General features: G+C 34.9%; 2 protein-coding genes across 8 annotated transcripts in view; one reads left to right on the top strand and one right to left on the bottom strand.

Moving 5' to 3' along the window:
- PHF3 (PHD finger protein 3) overlaps positions 1-10800 on the top strand; it is a 77147-nt gene extending 66347 nt beyond the window's left edge. For all 7 annotated transcript variants that reach the window (XM_041742759.1, XM_041742751.1, XM_041742726.1 and 4 more), the window contains 6 exons: positions 65-200; positions 2622-2817; positions 3326-3473; positions 5346-5435; positions 7520-7715; positions 7935-10800. In XM_041742759.1, coding sequence (XP_041598693.1) covers positions 65-200; positions 2622-2817; positions 3326-3473; positions 5346-5435; positions 7520-7715; positions 7935-10063 — 2895 coding nt within the window. In that variant the 3' untranslated portion in view covers positions 10064-10800. The remainder of the gene's footprint in view (positions 1-64; positions 201-2621; positions 2818-3325; positions 3474-5345; positions 5436-7519; positions 7716-7934) is intronic.
- A 5028-nt stretch (positions 10801-15828) lies between these two features.
- EYS (eyes shut homolog) overlaps positions 15829-19547 on the bottom strand; it is a 1534343-nt gene continuing 1530624 nt past the window's right edge. The window contains exon 40 of the mRNA XM_041742712.1: positions 15829-17036. Coding sequence (XP_041598646.1) covers positions 15850-17036 — 1187 coding nt within the window. The 3' untranslated portion in view covers positions 15829-15849. The remainder of the gene's footprint in view (positions 17037-19547) is intronic.

Genomic DNA, 19547 nt, shown 5'->3' with positions numbered 1-19547 from the left:
ATAAGTTGATTTTTAATAATTGGGGCTGAATTTTGCTAAAACTTTTTACTTTTTTTTTTTAAAGGAACCTACAAGTAACAAGTCATTGGAAAAGACAGAAGGAACTGAAAAACAAAAAGAAGAGATTGATTCTATGTCCAAAGATACCACTAGTCAACACAGACAACATCTTTTTGATCTGAACTGTAAAATTTGCATAGGTAATTGGAACTTTTTCTTTCTGAAATGTTGCTTTCATTTTGAAAGATGCTTATGTTTGTAATTTAGATAGGCTTTGTTTTTTCAGTATAGGGGAGGTACCTGTTCACTCCCTTTGAGAAGTAGCACATTTTTTGACTAACTGGTCTACAGAGTTGAGGTATAGTTTGTTACTGTGGTATAGTTTCTTGTCTACAATTAATTGTATTATGTAAAATCTAAACAACCCTGGGGGCAAAAGACCAGAATTTAAGCATTAGAATAGGCATCAGAAATGTTGGGCAGTTCTGATGGTACCGTCATTTATTAAATGAAGGAGTAAAGTAGCATTTGTATTTTTTTATTGTATATAACAAATGAAACAAATCCTAAAATACCTTTTCTCTAGTACTCTTCTCTTTGGTCATTCATTCAGTAAATATTTATTGAATTCTTGCTGAGCAGTTTCTGGTGCAGGGAACATAGTGGTGAAAAAATCAGATGTTATCCAAACTTTAAGAAAAACTATAGTCTAGCAGGAAAGACAAACAGGTGATGATTTGAGTTACAGAAGTACAGTTATAAATGTATTTAGCTAGCAGGAAGACCTAGCGTAGACTGGGGCATTGGGGGACTTGGCTGAGGAATTGACATTTGAGACGTGAAGGTTGAAAAGTAAGCCTGCAAGGAGAGAAAGACCATTTTGAATAGTGGGAATGGCATGAACTTGAATTGAATTTGAGAAGAGGAGAGAGGGATATGATTTGTTTGAAGACCTATTTATAGATCACATTTTGTAAAATCTTTTTGCCTTTCAAACTTGAGATTGTGACTTTGTAGTAGTGAAATCAATTTAGTAAGTAGTTACTAGCATTTCAAAAACAAAATAGAAAATACCACAATGACTGCACTTATAAAGATGAGTATAACAAAAAATACATATACACACATACATACATATATGTACATGTATATATATGTGTGTGTATACATATATACATACACACACATACACACATGCACACCCCCCCCACACAGAGGGGTGTGTGTGTGTTTAAATATGGATCATGGGATAAAATATTTACAGATCATGACCAGAAATGCTGAAAATATACTTTTGTAGCTGCATTGAAGATTTTTGGTCTTTAAGATCAGTGACAGTGACTATAAAGGGTTTTTTAGCAAGGGAATGACATGATCAGATTGTAATTTTATGAAGATGTCTCTGACTTTGAGAAGAGATAACAGTGGGAGAAGCAAGGAGAGGAAGGAGGGAAACTCCATACGAAGCCTTTACACTAATCCAAGTGGGAGATGACAGTTTTAATTAGTGATTAGAGTGGTCATTGGAAATAAGTGGAGGCTTTAGATACTCACATTAGGTAATATTAATAGATGTTGGAGATTGATTAAATTTAGGGCATTAAAAAATGGGGATGTAATTAAGGAAGAATTTAAATTATATTCAGTTTGTTTAAAAATAGAGGATCAGGAATTTTGTAAACCTTGGACACATGGCTCTTAATTTTTATTTTTTTTTACTATAATATGCTAAGGAATGATACATACCTTGTACAGTAAAATGAAAATTCTTAGGTTAATCTATTTGCTGTCCACCATCATTGGATTAGAGGCTAGATGAAATTTATTTTACAAATTAATTTTCCTATAATGAAAATAATCCTATCTTCTCAAAGTTGTGTTTACATATTTTACAATCTGTACAGTGATAAAGACTTAAAGGGCAGAATGTTTTTAGACTTTGTTATTCTTAAAGCCATCCATGGTATGATAATATTTTTAAGTACACAGATTTAGTTCTGTCTTAATAAAAAATATTCTTAATCATTTCTGTTAATTTTAATCATTTCCATGGTAATATTTCAGTAAATTTATAGTAGCACACAAAAACGTTTGTTAAACACTACTACACTTAACCTATTTTCAGAAAGTCTGAGTAATTTTTTTCCTTCTTGATGCTATAGCCTGAAATCAATGTCATTTTTTAAACTTTACTAACATTTTTCATATTTAGTAACTAGGCACTGCACTATGCATTTATGTCATGAGCTGCTGCTGTATGTAACACAAAGTAGGATGCAGAGTTGTTTTACTCAGTTCTGAAGACTTGGAATTTGGTGTAGTTGAGTTAAAAGAAAATGGCTAGGGAATCAAGAAGCCTAGTTTGGGTTCTAGTTATAATGTTTCCATTCCAGTTTATCTAAGTTAGTTAACATCCTCTTTTCCTAATTTTTCATATCAGAGAGATGTAATATAACACAATATGAGAGATGATAGTTAAAAATTACCCCAGGAGATCTAAGGTTATGCAACAAGATTAGTTTCAGATTCAGAAAAACTGAGTAACTTTAGAAGCAAAATAGATGAAGTTACAGAAATTTCAGATTACAAAAATTGTTTATTTTGGTATCATCTGGTGTTAGGTCGAATGGCACCACCTGTAGATGATCTTTCTCCAAAAAAAGTTAAAGTTGTTGTTGGAGTATCTCGTAAACATTCAGATAATGAAGCAGAAAGTATAGCAGATGCATTGTCTTCAACCTCAAATATTTTGGCTTCTGAATTCTTTGAAGAGGAGAAACAAGAGTCTCCGAAGTCAACATTCTCTCCTGCTCCACGGTAATTTTCTCTTAGCTACAGTTTCTATAATAATCATTCTAGATCTTTGCAAAACTACACTTGGAGGTCTTCAAAAACACAAAAGTAACATACTTCTCAGGAACCTTCCTTTTGAGAAAGTAACTGTACCTTCTTAAACACTAAACTAATTGAAATAAAAGAATAAGACTCAAAGTTAATTTAGAGATTTGAGTCTGTATGTGGGGACTTGACTTTAAAATTCTGTTTAGTTATGTTGGTCCAGAGAGGCAAGAGATAGGTCATTTAAGAAAAATTGCTTGTACTTCTCTGGACGTTCATCTAAACCATTCATGAAGGATGATTTTGTAAAACATGATCACATAAATACGAATGTAGTTTTATAAAGTGAAAATATAAACTGATCAATAGTCTTTACATATTTTGGCTTTCTTTATATGCTAAAATAGAAGTAATTGATGACTTAGTAGAAAATAGATTTATTCGTGAGCATATCTTTAAGCTAAAAATTTTTAATGTTATATTTTAGTCCAGAGATGCCTGGAACTGTTGAAGTTGAGTCTACCTTCCTGGCTCGATTGAACTTCATCTGGAAAGGTTTTATCAACATGCCTTCTGTGGCAAAATTTGTTACCAAAGCCTATCCAGTGTCTGGTTCCCCTGATTATTTGACAGAGGTACTATGAACTTTTTTACCCTTTTCTGCTTGGATTGACATATGTGTTTCTCAAAACAGTAGGAGAGAAGACAATATTATAAATAATAAAAATATTTTATTTTCATTCATAAGAAAACTAGACAGTGATCCTAAAACCATTCAATTAATGAAACTATGAGTTCACAAATGGAGGGTTTTTTTTTTTTTTTTAAGATTTTATTTATTTATTCATGAGAGACAGAGAAGTCAGAGACACAGGTGGAGGGAGAAGCGCAGGCTTCTCCACACAGGGAGCCCGATTTAGGACTTGATCTCTAAACTCTGGGATCATGCCCTGAGCCGAAGGCAGACACCCAACCACTGAGCCACCCAGGTGTCCCACAAATGGAGTTTTTGAACTATAGATAACTGTGTTCTGAAAGTTTTAAACCCACATGTCCTATACTCCAAGATGTGCTTTACTATGTCAGAAAATTAAAAATTAATGAGAGTCTGCATGGAGAGCCTAAGTCTTTCTTTAAATATAGATTTGATAAAAGATTGTCCTACTGAGTATGCTCTTCAGTGTTAGCCTGTCAGGAAGATTTTTCCTTGTTAACAAGTCTTGTTACGCAGTATTTACGGAAAATAAGCAGCTGTAGTATTATATTATGGTATATGAGAAAGTATGCCATTTTTGAACTATTTTGAAGAAAGTTATATTTTTCTGTTGATGCAGAAAGAAAATAAATCCATACACTTGTACTGTATTTTTGTTGAGGTTACATTTTCTATTATGTTCATATCTTACGTTATCTTTTTCCATTCATTTTCAGTATGCTGACCATGAAGGCAAAAATTAAAAACAAAACAAAACAAAATTCTTTCAGTATTTGAAAAAGCCTAAGTTATAATTATGTTTTAATAACCTAATTATTTCACATATAGTTTTCCTGGCAAATAATTTTAGAAACATTGATTTTATATGAGGAGAATTAAATGGACTGGACCCCATGATGATGTTCTTTTTAAACAAATGTGTTTAGAAATATAGTTTGATCAGTCTGTGGTGATGAGAACTCTTCTTTTAAATGGGAAAGAAGTCCTAAACAGTTTGGACTTGATTTTAAACAAAGCTATTCTCCTTTCTGGGCCAGTTTCTGTGTGGTTGCTTTCCAGAATTCTATCTCTACTTTCTACTTTAGTTTAGGACTAAAATCCCAAATATATATTTAAAGCAATTAATAATTTAAATAAACTTAATTGAACTTAATATCAATTAATTATACTTTTTATGACTCAGCTTCATAGAAAAAAGAAATATACTGGTTAGTTTTAAATATTTTTAATTACATAGTTAACTGATTTTATGTATAGTCATCTGTTTTCAGAAAGATTCTGCCATTTAAAAATATGAACTTGCATTATTACAGTGTTATTCCTTACTGTGCAAAAATATGCTCTATAATTAAATTTGATTACTTCTGAAATCCAGCTATTAATGATTAAGTAATATCCTTACCCATTACCACCAAGCAAAGGTGGGGGTGGGAAGGAAGGAGGTTGGAGAAGAAAAGCAATATTCTGAAATCTCTTATATTCTGATTGTCAATGTGTCATATGCTTGCCACTGCTGCTTCCCTTTACCTGTCTTTCGTGCTGAGAACTGATATGACCTCAGATTCTATCTCAGTTGTATCTTGGGTACCCACGTTAGTTATTTGCAGTTGACATTTGAGGTGTAAAGCTTGATGGCTGCCCCTGTACTTTATTGTTTTATGATACAAATCTTTTTATTCACTTGTTTTTTTATTACCATTTGAAATTAGTCTTAGAGCTAAATTTGAATGAATTATGAATATTATAATAAAGATATTCTGTCTCTGTTGCTCATCTTTATTTTTTACTGTAGGATCTACCGGATAGTATTCAAGTAGGTGGCAGGATATCGCCTCAGACAGTTTGGGATTATGTTGAAAAAATTAAAGCATCAGGAACCAAGGTAAGGAAAACTTCTTTAGTTATATTAGCATGAGAGAGTATTTGAGAAGTAAATCATTGGGTTCTTTATGCAGGGTACCCTGGGGGATGGAGCCAATACAAGTTATAAATCTACATAGTATGCCTGACAAAACTGAACTAAAGCCATTTGCTAAAAGCTCAGAACAGCTCAGTATTCCTTTTGTAGGTTTTTCTTTCTTTCTGGTATGCTTTCGTAATGATTTCTGTCAGTGTTTTGGAAGAAATGTTTTAGGTTTATGTATTGAGATTCCCCCTGGATTTTTGCCTTGCTTTGATTATAGACATTTGTTCACTTTAGGGCATAGGCTAAGCTGCTGCACAGAGAGACCCTAAAAGTATAGTGGTGCAAAGAATATAGAGGTTTGTTTTTTTTAATATGTCAGTGGTTCAGAGTAGTTCTGGGGGCTCTTGTTCTACAAGATCATTCAGGGACCAGGCTTCTTCTGTCTTGTTATTTGGCTGTTTCCCAGAGTGTTGCCCTTTTCAGTCAAACATGGTCAAAGCTGACTTATCAACCTCAAGAGGGAAAAATGAAGAATGCCTGTTTGTTTTAAAAGCAAGACTTGGAAATTGCTGTTAACATTTCACTTCCTCTAACTTACATTGGCAAGAACTTTTTAGTAACGTAGCCTATGTACCTGCTAAGAAGGCTGGGAAATGTAATCTCATGAAATGTCTCTCTTGGTTGGTGATGTACCTGGCTAAAAGGCTTCTTTTTGTAATAAGAGGAAAGGACGAGAATAGATAGTTGGTAATAATTAGTAGCCTCTGTCACAATATTATTTTTTTCTTTTTTCTCTCTATTTTCTATCATTCTTTAACTTGTAGAACATGACTATGTAGGAAAACTTAATCATTAGAGGAAATTATTTTTTACCTCCAAGGATGATAGTACCTAGCATATTACAGACATTCAAAAAATCTTGAATAAAGGAACATTAATTTTTTATCTTTTTCTTAAGACTAGACCTGTTTAGTAAGATTAGAAATAATCCAAAATGGATGATCTCAAGCTAAAAAGAATATATATTTTTCAATAATAGATTTTAGAATTTAGATTGATAGAATACAAATAAACTTTGAAGCACTCTAAGAAAATTACAAACACTTACTTGCCTTCACTTTCTCATGATAGTAAAAGTCATGGGAAAGCATTGGGAATGTATTACCCTTGGACAGTTTGGGAATCGTTCTTATCTATCTATCCATATATTTCTGCCTGACACTTTATAGTATGCCTCCTTCCTGAACTGACTGAAACACTATAATGTTACCTCTAAAAGGGGACAGTTTAGATGACATACCTTTTATAAGAGCTAGAACCATAGTTTAGATCATTTGCACATTTTTCTTTAGGATCTAACATCAATTTAGGCTTTATCGCAGGTCTGGCACTCTCCATTTTGACTGTACCTTCATGAAAAGGCATCCAGTTTTTTACATTACCAAATTAATACTATACTGGGACACCCTTTTCTGTTGGAAACAAAACCTAGAACCCAGAGGCACACAAATAAGTTCCCAAGTAAGCCAAATGATTCTACAAAATTTATGGCCTCTGTGTTTTTTAATTCTCCCACACAGCCTCTTTTATTTCTGTATCCAGTCCTTGTAAATTGGATTTGCAGTGGATTTAAGTATTCTTGTGTATATGTACATGGTATGTGGCGGTGGTAGGTGGTATTTTCAGTATGTTGAAAACACAGGCAGCCTTTTGTGGAGGCTATAACATCAGAAATGAGATTGTGTAGATACCAAAAAACTTAGGTTTAAATATGTGTTCTGTCACTGACAATTGTGTCACCTTGAGCATACTAATTACCTTGGGACTCAGTGTCTCATGGGACACCTTCAGATAAAATGAATCTATCAGTGGATCAGCAAAGATCTTCTGTTAGGAATTGCTGCCATTTATTATTTTTATCTACATTCAAGTTATAAATCATATTATTTGGCAATCATCATTATAAAATTTACTAGATTATTACTAATTGAGAAATGATATTTAAAACCAAGCTATTCTTTAGGTTATTTTAAACAATCATGTATTATTTTCTTGAATAGGAAATTTGTGTCGTTCGCTTCACACCCGTAACTGAAGAAGATCAAATTTCTTATACTTTGCTATTTGCATACTTCAGTAGCAGAAAGCGCTATGGAGTAGCTGCTAACAACATGAAGCAGGTTAAAGATATGTACCTTATTCCTTTGGGTGCTGCAGATAAAATTCCACACCCTCTTGTGCCTTTTGACGGACCTGGTAGGTACACATTTTAATAATAAGAATGAATAAAATAAAGTGGGAGGTGAGACTAGAGTTACAGAAGGGATTCTTTCTTTCCCAGGATCCAGCCCTCTAGAGCTAACTTGAAAGGGGCAGGTGCCCACTTAAGAGGCTGTAATAAGTTAGATGCAGAAATGTACCCTTTATTGTAATGTTTGAAAATGACTATTAATTGATGTTTTTTATTTTATACAGGGCTTGAACTACATAGACCTAATCTGTTGTTGGGCTTAATTATCCGTCAAAAACTGAAGCGGCAACATAGTGCTAGTGCTAGTACTAGTCACACAGTCGAGACTTCTGAAAGTGTACCAATGACTTTGCCACCTGATAAAAAAAGTAAAATAGACGTTTCCACAGAAGAAACACCAGAGGAAGAAAATGACTTTTTTAATTCTTTTACAACTGTATTACACAAGCAGAGAAATAAGCCTCAGCAGACTCTTCAGGAAGACCTTCCAACAGTGATAGAACCGTTAGTGGAAGTCACCAAACAGGAGCCACCAAAACCTTTAAGATTTCTTCCTGGGGTATTGATTGGCTGGGAAAATCAACCTTCTACTCTGGAATTAGCAAATAAACCTCTTCCTGTGGATGATATACTTCAAAGCCTTTTGGGCACTACTGGTCAGGTATATGAACAGGCTCAATCAGTGATAGAACAAAACACTCTCAAAGAAATCCCATTTATAAATGAGCAAGCTGACCCCAAAGCAGAGAAAATAGATAAAGTGGAAGTAACTGATGGTGAAACCAAGGAGGTAAAGCTTAAAGTAGATGATCTTTCAGAATCTGCAGGTAATTCAGTAGTAGGAGGAGAAGAAACATCAGTAATGGGGTCTTCTTCCATTTCTCCTGGACCTTTGACAAGTCTTAGCCTCAGAGGTAAGCCACCAGATGTTTCTACAGAAGCATTCTTAACAAATTTATCAATTCAGTCAAAACAGGAGGAGACTGTGGAGAATAAAGAGAGAACATTAAAAAGACAGTTGCTACAAGATCAAGAGAATAATTTGCAAGATAATCGGACTTCAAGTACTAGTTCTCCATGCAGGTCTAATGTAGGAAAAGGAAACGTAGACAGTAATGTCAGTTGCAGTGAAAACCTTGTTGCTAATACAACAAGGTCCCCACAGTTTATCAACCTGAAACGGGATCCTAGACAAGCAGCAGGACGAAGTCAGCAGATAACTGCTTCAGAAAGCAAAGATGGAGATAATTGTCGGAATGGAGAAAAACACACCCTGTCTGGTATGTCACACAACAAGGAGCACTTAACAGAACAAATCAGTGTAGAGGAAAAGTTGGCTTCTGTAGAGAAAAACTCCTGTGTTCAGCAGGGGAACAGTTCAGCAGTTGCACAGAACTCACCATCAGTAGAAAACATACACACATCTCAAACAGAACAAGCAAAACCCTTACAGGAGGATATTTTAATGCAAAATATTGAAACTGTGCACCCATTTCGCAGAGGGTCGACAGCAGCATCATCTCATTTTGAAGTTGGAAACACATGTCAGTCGGAGTTTCCTTCTAAAAGCATCAACTTTACTTCCAGAAGCACCAGCCCCAGAACAAGTGCAAACTTTTCACCCATGAGGCCACAGCAGCCTAACCTTCAGCATCTCAAGTCTAGCCCTCCTGGATTTCCATTTCCAGGGCCTCCTAATTTTCCCCCACAAAATATGTTTGGATTTCCACCACATTTGCCACCCCCTTTACTTCCCCCTCCAGGCTTTGGCTTTGCTCAAAATCCCATGGTTCCCTGGCCTCCTGTTGTTCATCTGACAGGCCAGCCGCAACGTATGATGGGTCCCCTTTCACAAACATCAAGATATATAGGCCCACAAAATTTTTACCAGGTTAAAGACATTCGAAGACCAGAAAGGCGCCATAGTGACCCTTGGGGTAGGCCAGACCAACAGCAACTGGATAGGCCATTTAATAGGGGGAAAGGGGATCGACAGAGATTTTATAGTGATTCACACCATTTGAAAAGAGAGCGACATGAGAAGGAATGGGAGCAAGAATCTGAAAGGCATAGACGCAGAGACAGAACCCAGGACAAGGACAGAGACAGAAAAAGCAGAGAGGAAGGGCACAAAGATAAAGAGAGGGCACGGTTATCACATGGTGATCGAGGAGCAGATGGAAAAGCAAGCCGGGATAGTAGGAATGCAGACAAGAAACCAGATAAACCTAAAGGTGAAGACCATGAAAAGGACAAAGAACGAGAGAAAAATAAACATAGAGAAGGAGAAAAGGACAGAGATAGGTACCACAAAGATAGGGACCACATTGACAGAGCTAAAAGCAAAAGGTAAAATTTGCAGGCTGCTTCAAGATTACATTTAAATAACTGAAATGTATCTTAAAAACTTGACAATTGCCTGCTAGGATTGTGCCATCTTTTAAATTTTTAATATTGGTGGTTTGCAGAACAATAAAATCTGTGTGTTGGTGCAGACTGCTCTCTGTCCCCAGTGCCCATTGTCCCTTTCACACCGACTGTCCCTAGTTATAGGAATTTAATATTTTTAAAAGTTTTACATTGCTGTATATTCAAAGATTTGTTTTATTAATATGCAATAAAGGCTTAGAAATTTTAGTTTTATTCCTTACTTGGTAAATACGGTTAACTATGGAATATATTTACTGCCTCTAGTGAATGTCCTTTATATAATGACTAATTTGAGAGTAATGTGTGCTCTGTAAGTTTGTTTTAAATTGCACTGTTTTTAAAGAAACTGTAGAGGAGCAACAGAAAGCCAAGCAACTTCATAATCAGATTATATTAATCATTTAGTTCAGCAGTTTTGACCAAGAATCAGATGCCCAAGGAGTACATTTATTGCTTTAATCTGCATTCATTGAAGGCATTTATTACCATATACTACAACTTTGTGGTAGGCCATTTTTTTCCTTTTCATTTTTGGCTCTTTGGAAACTTGAATACTTAAGCTTGTACATGATCTTGTGTTTTGCTATCCTTTTTACTGTAAAATGTAAATATTTTAAGGGATATTTTGATTCTAAATATGATAAAAGAATTTCTCACCTATTTTGTGTGTGTGATTTGAAATTCAGTAGTAAAAGTATTTCTTCTTTAAAGCTTTAATTATCATCAGATACTAAACTCTTTCTCCATCCAGAACATACAGACAATAGCTCTCTGTGCAGGCAATAGATGAGGGAAAAAACAATTCTATATCATGGATTACAGGCTATTGAAATAAATCATGCAGTTCTAAAGAGGTTAGAATTGAGAACTACCAATGAACAAATGTGTAGCTATAACACATTATATAGGTATGTTTCTGAAAACTTGTATACCATCAAAATTTGGTACACTAATTGTTACAGAACTTATTTAAGAGACACGTGTTGTGAATCTCTGTAAAATGTGTAATTAACTGATTGTTGGTGGAGGTGGGGAGAGGAATATAGTTTTGTATGCCAGTTTTGCTTGAAATAGCACATGGAGGCTATTGTTAATCCAAATTTAAATTTATTTAAACCCTAAATTACCTACTGTATTGATTGTTATAATTAAAAAAAAAATAGCTACCAAAAGATACTAACACTTAAGACCCAAAAAGAGAGGGGAAAAAAAAGTATTTGAACTCATTTATATTAATGAAGACAAATATAAATGACTTCACAAAATTAAAAAGATAAAGTTTGTTTTCTTAAGTCTAAAGATTACAGTTAAAGATAGCTTTTGAAATTGAATCAGCTTTGCTGTTCTCACTGGAGAGAAAAGGAGTTTGAATTCAAAACCAAACATTTTGTCTCATTTGCAGCCCTTTTTTGTCATCCTTATCCTCTGAAATCAATCATCCTAAAAGTTCTGAAACAGAGGACTTGTATTTAAATAAAGTTTGTTTAATTTTGGTCTACTTTTCTTTTGGAAATTAACTTGTTAGAAAACTAGTATGTTTGCAAACAAAACCCAAGGTCACTCATCTTTTGCACCATTTTGATGAAATTGTTTTCAGGGTTTTACTGAAAACAACAAGAACCCACTTCAAAAAGTTAGCATATTTATTTCAAGTATGTAGTAAGTCTGCTTTCTCTGATTTATCTGGTTGTGGGGTAGAGCAGACACTGGGTTTTTTGAATTTTATTTTTTATTTTTATAACTAAAGAAGAATGGGCTAACCAGTGGAAGAAAGCCTTTAAGTTAGTTTTTGATTACTTTTTAGTCTGTAGTTTCTTGTGTATATTGTGATGATTAAAGTTCTTTCTTCATACCTCATTGGAACATGGTCCATTCCATAGAGGCCCATATTAGTAGTGGCCATCTCCTGAGATCATAGGGCTAAGCGTTAGAACCAAGTCTCTCAACCTCCTGGTTGACTGAAATATTGTAGAGAGTAGGGGAAGTATAGGTGTATTGAGTAAGGTTTTATTTAACTTGTGAGTAAAGAGGGGAAAAAGAAAAGTTTTCAGTGAGTAGATCCAAAGCTATTCTCAGTCTTTAAGTCTCACCTACAGCTAGCCTTACATAAAGATGAGTTAAATGAAGTGCGTCTTTGTTTCTCCTGTCTAAAGGAAAACTTGCTCTGTATAAATGGTTTGATGCTTTTTAAAATTTAGAACCATCTTAAGACAGTTTATACATTACGTTACTAAGTTAAATGTACCGCAGTGTCTCAGTATTTTAAAAATGCACCTCTTGTAATCCTCTGAACCTTCTGTATGTCAGATCCTGTGTGGGGTGCTTTATATAACCCGTGGTCAGCCTAAAAGGTGAAGACTCACCTTAAAGGAAACTTGTACTTAGAAAACTTTTAAAACTTGCTCAAGGTTAGACTGCTATTGTCAGAAATGAATTCTAGCTCAGTTCTGTTTTTCTCCAAAGTCCATATGCATGTCAGTTGTATGAGAATTGAGAACAGGAGAGAGAGACAAAAGCCTGGTTACTATATAGGCCTTTCATAGCCTGTTTCCTCTATTTCACCAACCTGAAACCCTTTATTGGACAATGCAGCTCCTCAGAATGAGCAGGAAGACACAAAAACCTGTAGTCTCCCTTGCATAGATTTGCAAAGTTTACATTCATTTCAAATCCTAATTCTCAAGCCCTCTTTTATCTTCTATTGCTGCTGTGACAAATCATTCAAAACAGTGGCTTAAAACCACACAAATTGTACATTTCTGTAGATCAGAAGTCTAAAGCAGATCTCAGCAAGTTGAGATCAAGGTGTCAGAGGAGTGTATTCCTTTTCTGGAAGTGTCTTGAAAACATGAGTCTAATAGAGGCACAACAGTCATTGGGAGAGACTCCCAACATACGTACTTAAAGTATGACTACGAATACCCGCAAATACTTCTGCTTTTTCTGTGAAATAACTCAGTGTGTATGGATATATCTATCCAAGCTGTATTTTTAAAATATTCCCCATTTAAAAGAGGATACTTTCCCCACAAGGTTAATGATTTTTTTTGCAGCAGCTTCTTTAAAAGGAATCTTTTCATTAAGTCATTTTGACTTAGAGGAAATTGCTGGGTAGCAGTTCTTATTTATTTTGTGCCTATTCTATTTTGTGCTAGATTTTTAGAATTCATCAGTGAGCAGTACCATTAGCCTCCAATCTCTTGGAGCTTGCAGTGTAGTGTAGAAGGCAGGTGGTTATGTCTTAATGTAAAATTGCAGCTGATAAACAGCTTTAAGGCATTCTCAAACTTTGGTTTCAGGATCACTTTACTCTGGAAAATTACTGAGAACCGTAAATATGGGTTCTATCATTTAGCATTTTAGAAATTAAATGTTATAATTTTAAAAACATTTAACAATAATCCTATTATGTTAATATAACATTTGTATGAAAAATAACACTAAATGCCATTGATTTCATTTTTTGCTCCTCTCCAAAGTCTGACTTAAAGACAGCTGGATTCTCTTAATCTTCTGCATTTAGTGTTCTGCAGTATGTCATTTTGTTTGAAATACATGAAGAAAATTTGACTTCACATGGAATAATTTTGAGAGAAGTAGTATTCTTTGGATCCCCAGAAGATTTATAGGCTTTCAGAGATCCTTGTTTTACACTTTGAGAAGCGCTGCTTTAAAGATAAACACTCTGCATTTATTGAGAGAACATGTGGCTGGCTACTGTGATGGGGTGTGTGTGTGTGGTTCACTGAAGCTTTGGTAACCTTAGAAGGTTTTCTTAACTTTATACATAAAATGTGTATCTTTAAAGTTAGATCTAATTATCAGCCATCAAAACTATTTAAGAGCAGTTATTTTGATCTTAGTATTACCAAAATTAAAAGGTATGGACCAAAATAAATTTAGGTCAGTTTTTCAGCGAGTATTGGACAATGTTTTCTTGCATGGTTTCTGTTTAAAAAAACAAACAAACTATGAATCAATATACAGACATTCGGAAGTTTTATATTTTGCTTTTTTAAAGATTTTATTCATGAGATACAGAGACAGTGGGAGAAGCAGACTCCCCACAGGGAGCCTGATGTGGGTCTCATTCCAGGACCCCGGGATCTTGATCTGACCCCACACTCAACCACTGAGCCACCCAGGTGCCCCTTGCTCACACTTTGTTAATATACCTGGGGGCAATTTGTGTTCGCTGAATGGTGCCAAAGCTCTACTTTAGTTCTGGGGCCCTCCAAGAGCATCTGTAGCTTTCCTTTTTTTTTTTTTTTTTTTTTTAAGATTTTATTTATGTATTCATGAGAGACAGAGAGAGGCCAGAGGGAGAAGCAGGCTCCATGCAGGGAGCCCGACATGGGACTCAATCCCAGGTCTCCAGGACCACGCCATTGGCCAGAGGCAGCGCTAAACCGCTGAGCCATCCAGGCTGCCCCATCAGTGTAGCTTTCTGATTGCAATGATTTGGCAAAAACAAGCCTCTCTCCCCAATCTAAAATCCCTCAAATGATAAATTGTGTACCTGGTTTCTTTGTATAGACTGGAACCTGCACAGGCAGATTTTGCTTAAAGCATTGAGAAGTTAACCATGCACCAATCCTTTTATTTATAAATTCTTATCTCCATTTAATGATTATATATTTTTCCTTTCAAATTTCACCAGTTGCTTATTACCGAGATGATTTTTTTTCTCCGCATAGTCCTACCTATCAGTGCATTGTGTTAGTGGTGGTGTCATTTGCTTTCTTGGTGGCCAAATGGTTATAAATTGTAACAAACTCTAAAAATGCTAAATAACAGCAGCAATAACTACTTCCCAATCTGCAGCAGTGGAGTGGGGTGGAGAGAGAAAATTCTATTCACAGTTATATCAATAACTTGAGGTTGGGTAAAATGGACTTTCATAAGTTAATGCTTTTAATGATACAGATAGTATAATAACTTCAATAGCATTATTCAGAACCTGTTTTATGCCCAATTTTGAGACCTATAGACTTGAACAGTGTAAATGAACTTTAATTTTTACATTTGATCAGTTATATAAATATGTGCTTTAAAAAGTCAAGTCTATAAGAGTCATAAACAAAATGACAGTTTGCACTACTCTTCTCTCCAGAGATAACTATTTTCAATTCTTTTAGCCATTTCTTAGGATATTTGCCTTCATATTTGTGACCTATACTTAAAAAAATTACAAAACTGTATTTATTAATGTCTTATTGTAGAAGATAAGTGTTTAACTGTCACCAGCCAACTGTCCTTTCCTCCACTTTCTGTCTTTCCACATTCATGCAATAACTTTTGGTTTCCATATTTAAATTTCACATTATTGTAATCACATATTTACAGCTGAGCCATGAAATAGAAAATGGTTATATATTTTTTCTTATATAATTTTTATTTTTCCTATGGTTAATTTGCTATATTTCATTTTATTTTTCTTTGTATCAATTATTCCACCTAAATTTTATTTAACAATTCACAGATGAGTAAACATTAAATGAGCTAATGGAGTGAAAACTTTGGAATCAACATATTCACAGATACATTAGATGTAGGAAAAACGACAAAAGTCATATTTTTAGCTACATTTTATAAACTTACAGAAAAGATGTGTTAGCATTTAGACTACAATGTGCCAAAGAACTATCAAAACAACTACATTTACACATATATTTTGTATATTGAAGTCATCAATACTAGTTGGTATAATTAATTTTGTTCATCTCCATTAAAAACATTGTATCCCTCGGATTTAATTAGCTCAATTTTTTTTGAATCCTGAAAAAATACATCTTTAATTCTACCAACAAAATCTTTCTTAAAAATCTCATGAGTCACTTTATTTAACTTTCGGCCATATTCAAAGCCCCCTAGATAACTAATACCATCATAGTTCAGAGCAACAAATTTTTTGTGAGGGTCAATATCCTCAGAGAGAATTAGATTGTCATCTAGGTAGGCCTTAATAAGAGTCTGATTTTGAATTACTCTTACATGGTGCCATTTATTACAATGGAATGTGCCGTTGCTATAGGTCATATGCACAGAAATGCTTTCTCCTAAGTTGACTGCTATTTTCAAGGACTGATTATGGAGACCAATTGCCAGAAAGTCATTTTCTTCATTTTGAGCTTTTCCTATCCATAAAATTAAGCCTTCTGTTTCAGTAGTACTGAAATTTAAGGATACAGTAGTGAACTGAAGGTTTCTCCTTCCGTAATCTGGATCGGTGTATTTTATATAAGAATTACCCATAAATTTTGCAGTTGAAAATGAAGTTTTGTTTTCACAATACTTTCCTACCCAACCCAAAGCACACAAGCAACTGTAAGAAAATTGATCAGGTATACACAGAGATTGATGAAGACAAAGGTTATTCAAACAATACACAGACTGGTCACATGTGTTTCCAGTCCAGTGTGGCAAACATCTGCAAGAAAAAGTTGTGCCATTTACTATACATTCACCACCATTTCTGCACACATTATACCCACAGGGTGTCCCATCACAGTCACCTACATTTGAGCCTCCTTTTGCTCCTAATTCAGTTAACTGTAATTCTTGATTATTTATGATAACTTCTCGGACACAACCCTGAAAACCTGAAGGTTCATTTGCTATTGACATAGGATTTACAAGATTTAAGGATGACACTCCTCCAATGTAGAAGTCAGTATTTGTGTCCAGGGAGCTCATTTTAGCATTGGCTTTTTCTGTTACTTTTATCCCATCCAGATCTAAGTAGCCTTCTGCACCAACTCTTCCTGCTTTAATCACATGCCAGGTACTTCCATTCGTAGTTACTTTTTGGAGAGTCTCTAGAATGATAGTTCTGTCACCAAGATTGTAGCGAAGTTGAACAAAACCATTTACTAGGGAGATACATAAAAAATCCCCTGTTGAGAAAGAAAACCAGTTAATTAGTAACAGTAAATTGTCGCTCCATTAAAAAAAAACTTGCCCTTTTTGGCCATTTGAATAAGTTTTGGTTTGGGGGGAAAAAGGCAACAGTCCGGATCAAAATAAGAGAATTTTGTTGCCATTTACAGATCAAAATAGAGATGTATATAGTCATACATAAATCCTGTATTATTCAGGAATTGGCCGCGAGTGATTTTTCCTAGTTGTAAATATTTCACAATGTAAATGTAAATATTCCACAATGAATGTCTTGTACTAAGTTAAAGTGAGGTTTTCCTTTAATGATTTTATATGGTTAAGGATGAATGTGTAAAAATAAGTAACATAGATGTTTTACTCCAAGCTGCTGATTCTGTTTTTAACAGCAGTTGAGGAAGTAAGCAAGAGAATTAAAAGCTCTCCAAAGTTTCAGCCCTGTCATTGGCATCAAGTTCTGACTACAACTACACAAATCCCTAGTTGAGATCTCTCCTTGGGTGTTTAAAAGGCACGTCCAACATCAAAGTAAAGTTCATATTCTCAGGCTGTGAACTTGCTTCCATACACTTGGCATCTTCTGATCTTTCCAAACTAAGGGAATCTGTTTCTCCTCCGCTTCTTCAAACCAAAAATGTAGGTGTGATCCCTGGTTCCATAATTATTTTTTTGTTTCACAGTAACCAGTCTATCAAAGACTGGTCTCTACTGAAACAGATTTAACATTTTGGTTCACTGTAAACCTTCTGATTCTGTCTGCCTCTGCCACCTTCATTAGCTTTACTGTCATCTTTAGCTTGATCTTTTGTTGGAGTCTCCTCACTCTTCCTTTCTAATTGAGTTTAGAATCTATACTGAGGCTAAAATGATCTTTTCAAATGAAGAGATCTGGTCTTTATACTACCCTTTAATGGCATCCACGCATGTTGAAATAGCCTAAAATCCTTAACGTCTCTGCAGGTTCCTAGCCCCTTTCTCTAGCTTTATCTGGAGTGTGTTCTCCTCCTCTTCCTCCACTCACTATTCCAGCAACAGTGCCCTTGTTCTTGTCTCGGAACCTTTGTGCATGTTGTTTTCTTTTTCCAGAACACTTCACTCCATTCCACCTCATCTAGGTAACTCCTAGTATCCTTCAGATCTGAAATTAAATGCCACTTCCTCAGAGACGTGTTCTTGATTCCTCAGAGTTGGTCATTTTTTTTCCTATTAGTACTTTAATTGTACCATGTTTCTCTTCTTCACAATATTTCTCTCATTTTATAATTATATAGCCATCTGTGAACAAATCTGAACAAATATGATCCAGCATGTATATGAAGTTGCAGTGAGGCATTCAGAGGAAAAGTAAATGCAACTCTGTATGCCAGGGAAAGAATGCAGCCCTTCAACGTAAGACTATTTCAAGAAGTTACCAAGTTGTTTACATAACAAATCATGGAGATATTTTCCTCAAGACAGCATTTTCCCTTCTCCCTCACATTTAATAGCTAAGAAAAAATTTCTTATCCAAGGAAATTCCTTGGCACATGCTACTCTTCCTTCCTTTTCTTCTTGGACAGTGCCACACTACACCACCTTCCTCCCCAAAATAGTGTCCTTTTCTTCTACTGATCCTGTGGTCCACTTCAGACCGTTATTCTAGGATGATTGGGAGACCTAGGAGTTCTATAATCCACCTATGATTTCCACTTGAAAACTAAGCCCACGCAAAGTATGGTTCTCTTAATCATTTTCCTCATAGAGAATTTCTAATGAATATAATGTCATTACATCTGTGATTATTTGATTAATAGCTGCCTTGTCCACTAGCTTGAAAACTTCATGAGAACAGGGTGTGTGTGTGATTTGGCCCAACAGTTTATCTCTGGCACTTAGCTCCTGGCACATAATAAGATGCTAAATAAACAATGGTGGAATTAAGAAATCACCTTTGTATAGTTGTGGGGTGAAATGACTCAGAGTATTTCTCAAATACTAGCTTGAAGCTGAAAAACAAGAAATAAAACATCTTTTTCCTGTAATAATATGCAAGTTTTAAAAAATTCCCAATACGAGGAAGAAATTCACTCTATTTACATATTTTCTAACACGAATAGTATTTTAAGTATAAGATGGAGAGGCATTTGCAAACTTTTAGATTATATAAAAGAAAAATGTGTACTGAATTAACCTAAATTTTTTTGTACCATAATAAGCCAGAACAATGAAACATAATATTAGGTTTTTAAAATGTATACCACTCTGAATATACTTTGTGACCTGTAATGGACACAAATTCACAGGATTATGGAAGAAGTTTCTCTTGCTACTTGTGTCATAGAGTGTCCTTTAGTAAACTGGTACAGTGAAGAGCTACACTGGAATAAAAAGTATCTAAAAAATGATTAGGAAAGCTAAAGCTGTGATCTATAGTATCACTGGTCAAGTTGCCAACTAAGAGCAAAGAGAATAGCTCTTGCCGGGGAAGGCTTATTTTAACACAGCGTTGCTGGTATGTTCTTGTCTTGTGA

This window comes from Vulpes lagopus, chromosome 1 (assembly GCF_018345385.1).
Source record: "Vulpes lagopus strain Blue_001 chromosome 1, ASM1834538v1, whole genome shotgun sequence".
Taxonomy (NCBI): domain Eukaryota; kingdom Metazoa; phylum Chordata; class Mammalia; order Carnivora; family Canidae; genus Vulpes; species Vulpes lagopus.
This window is presented reverse-complemented; position numbering and strand designations above follow the sequence as displayed.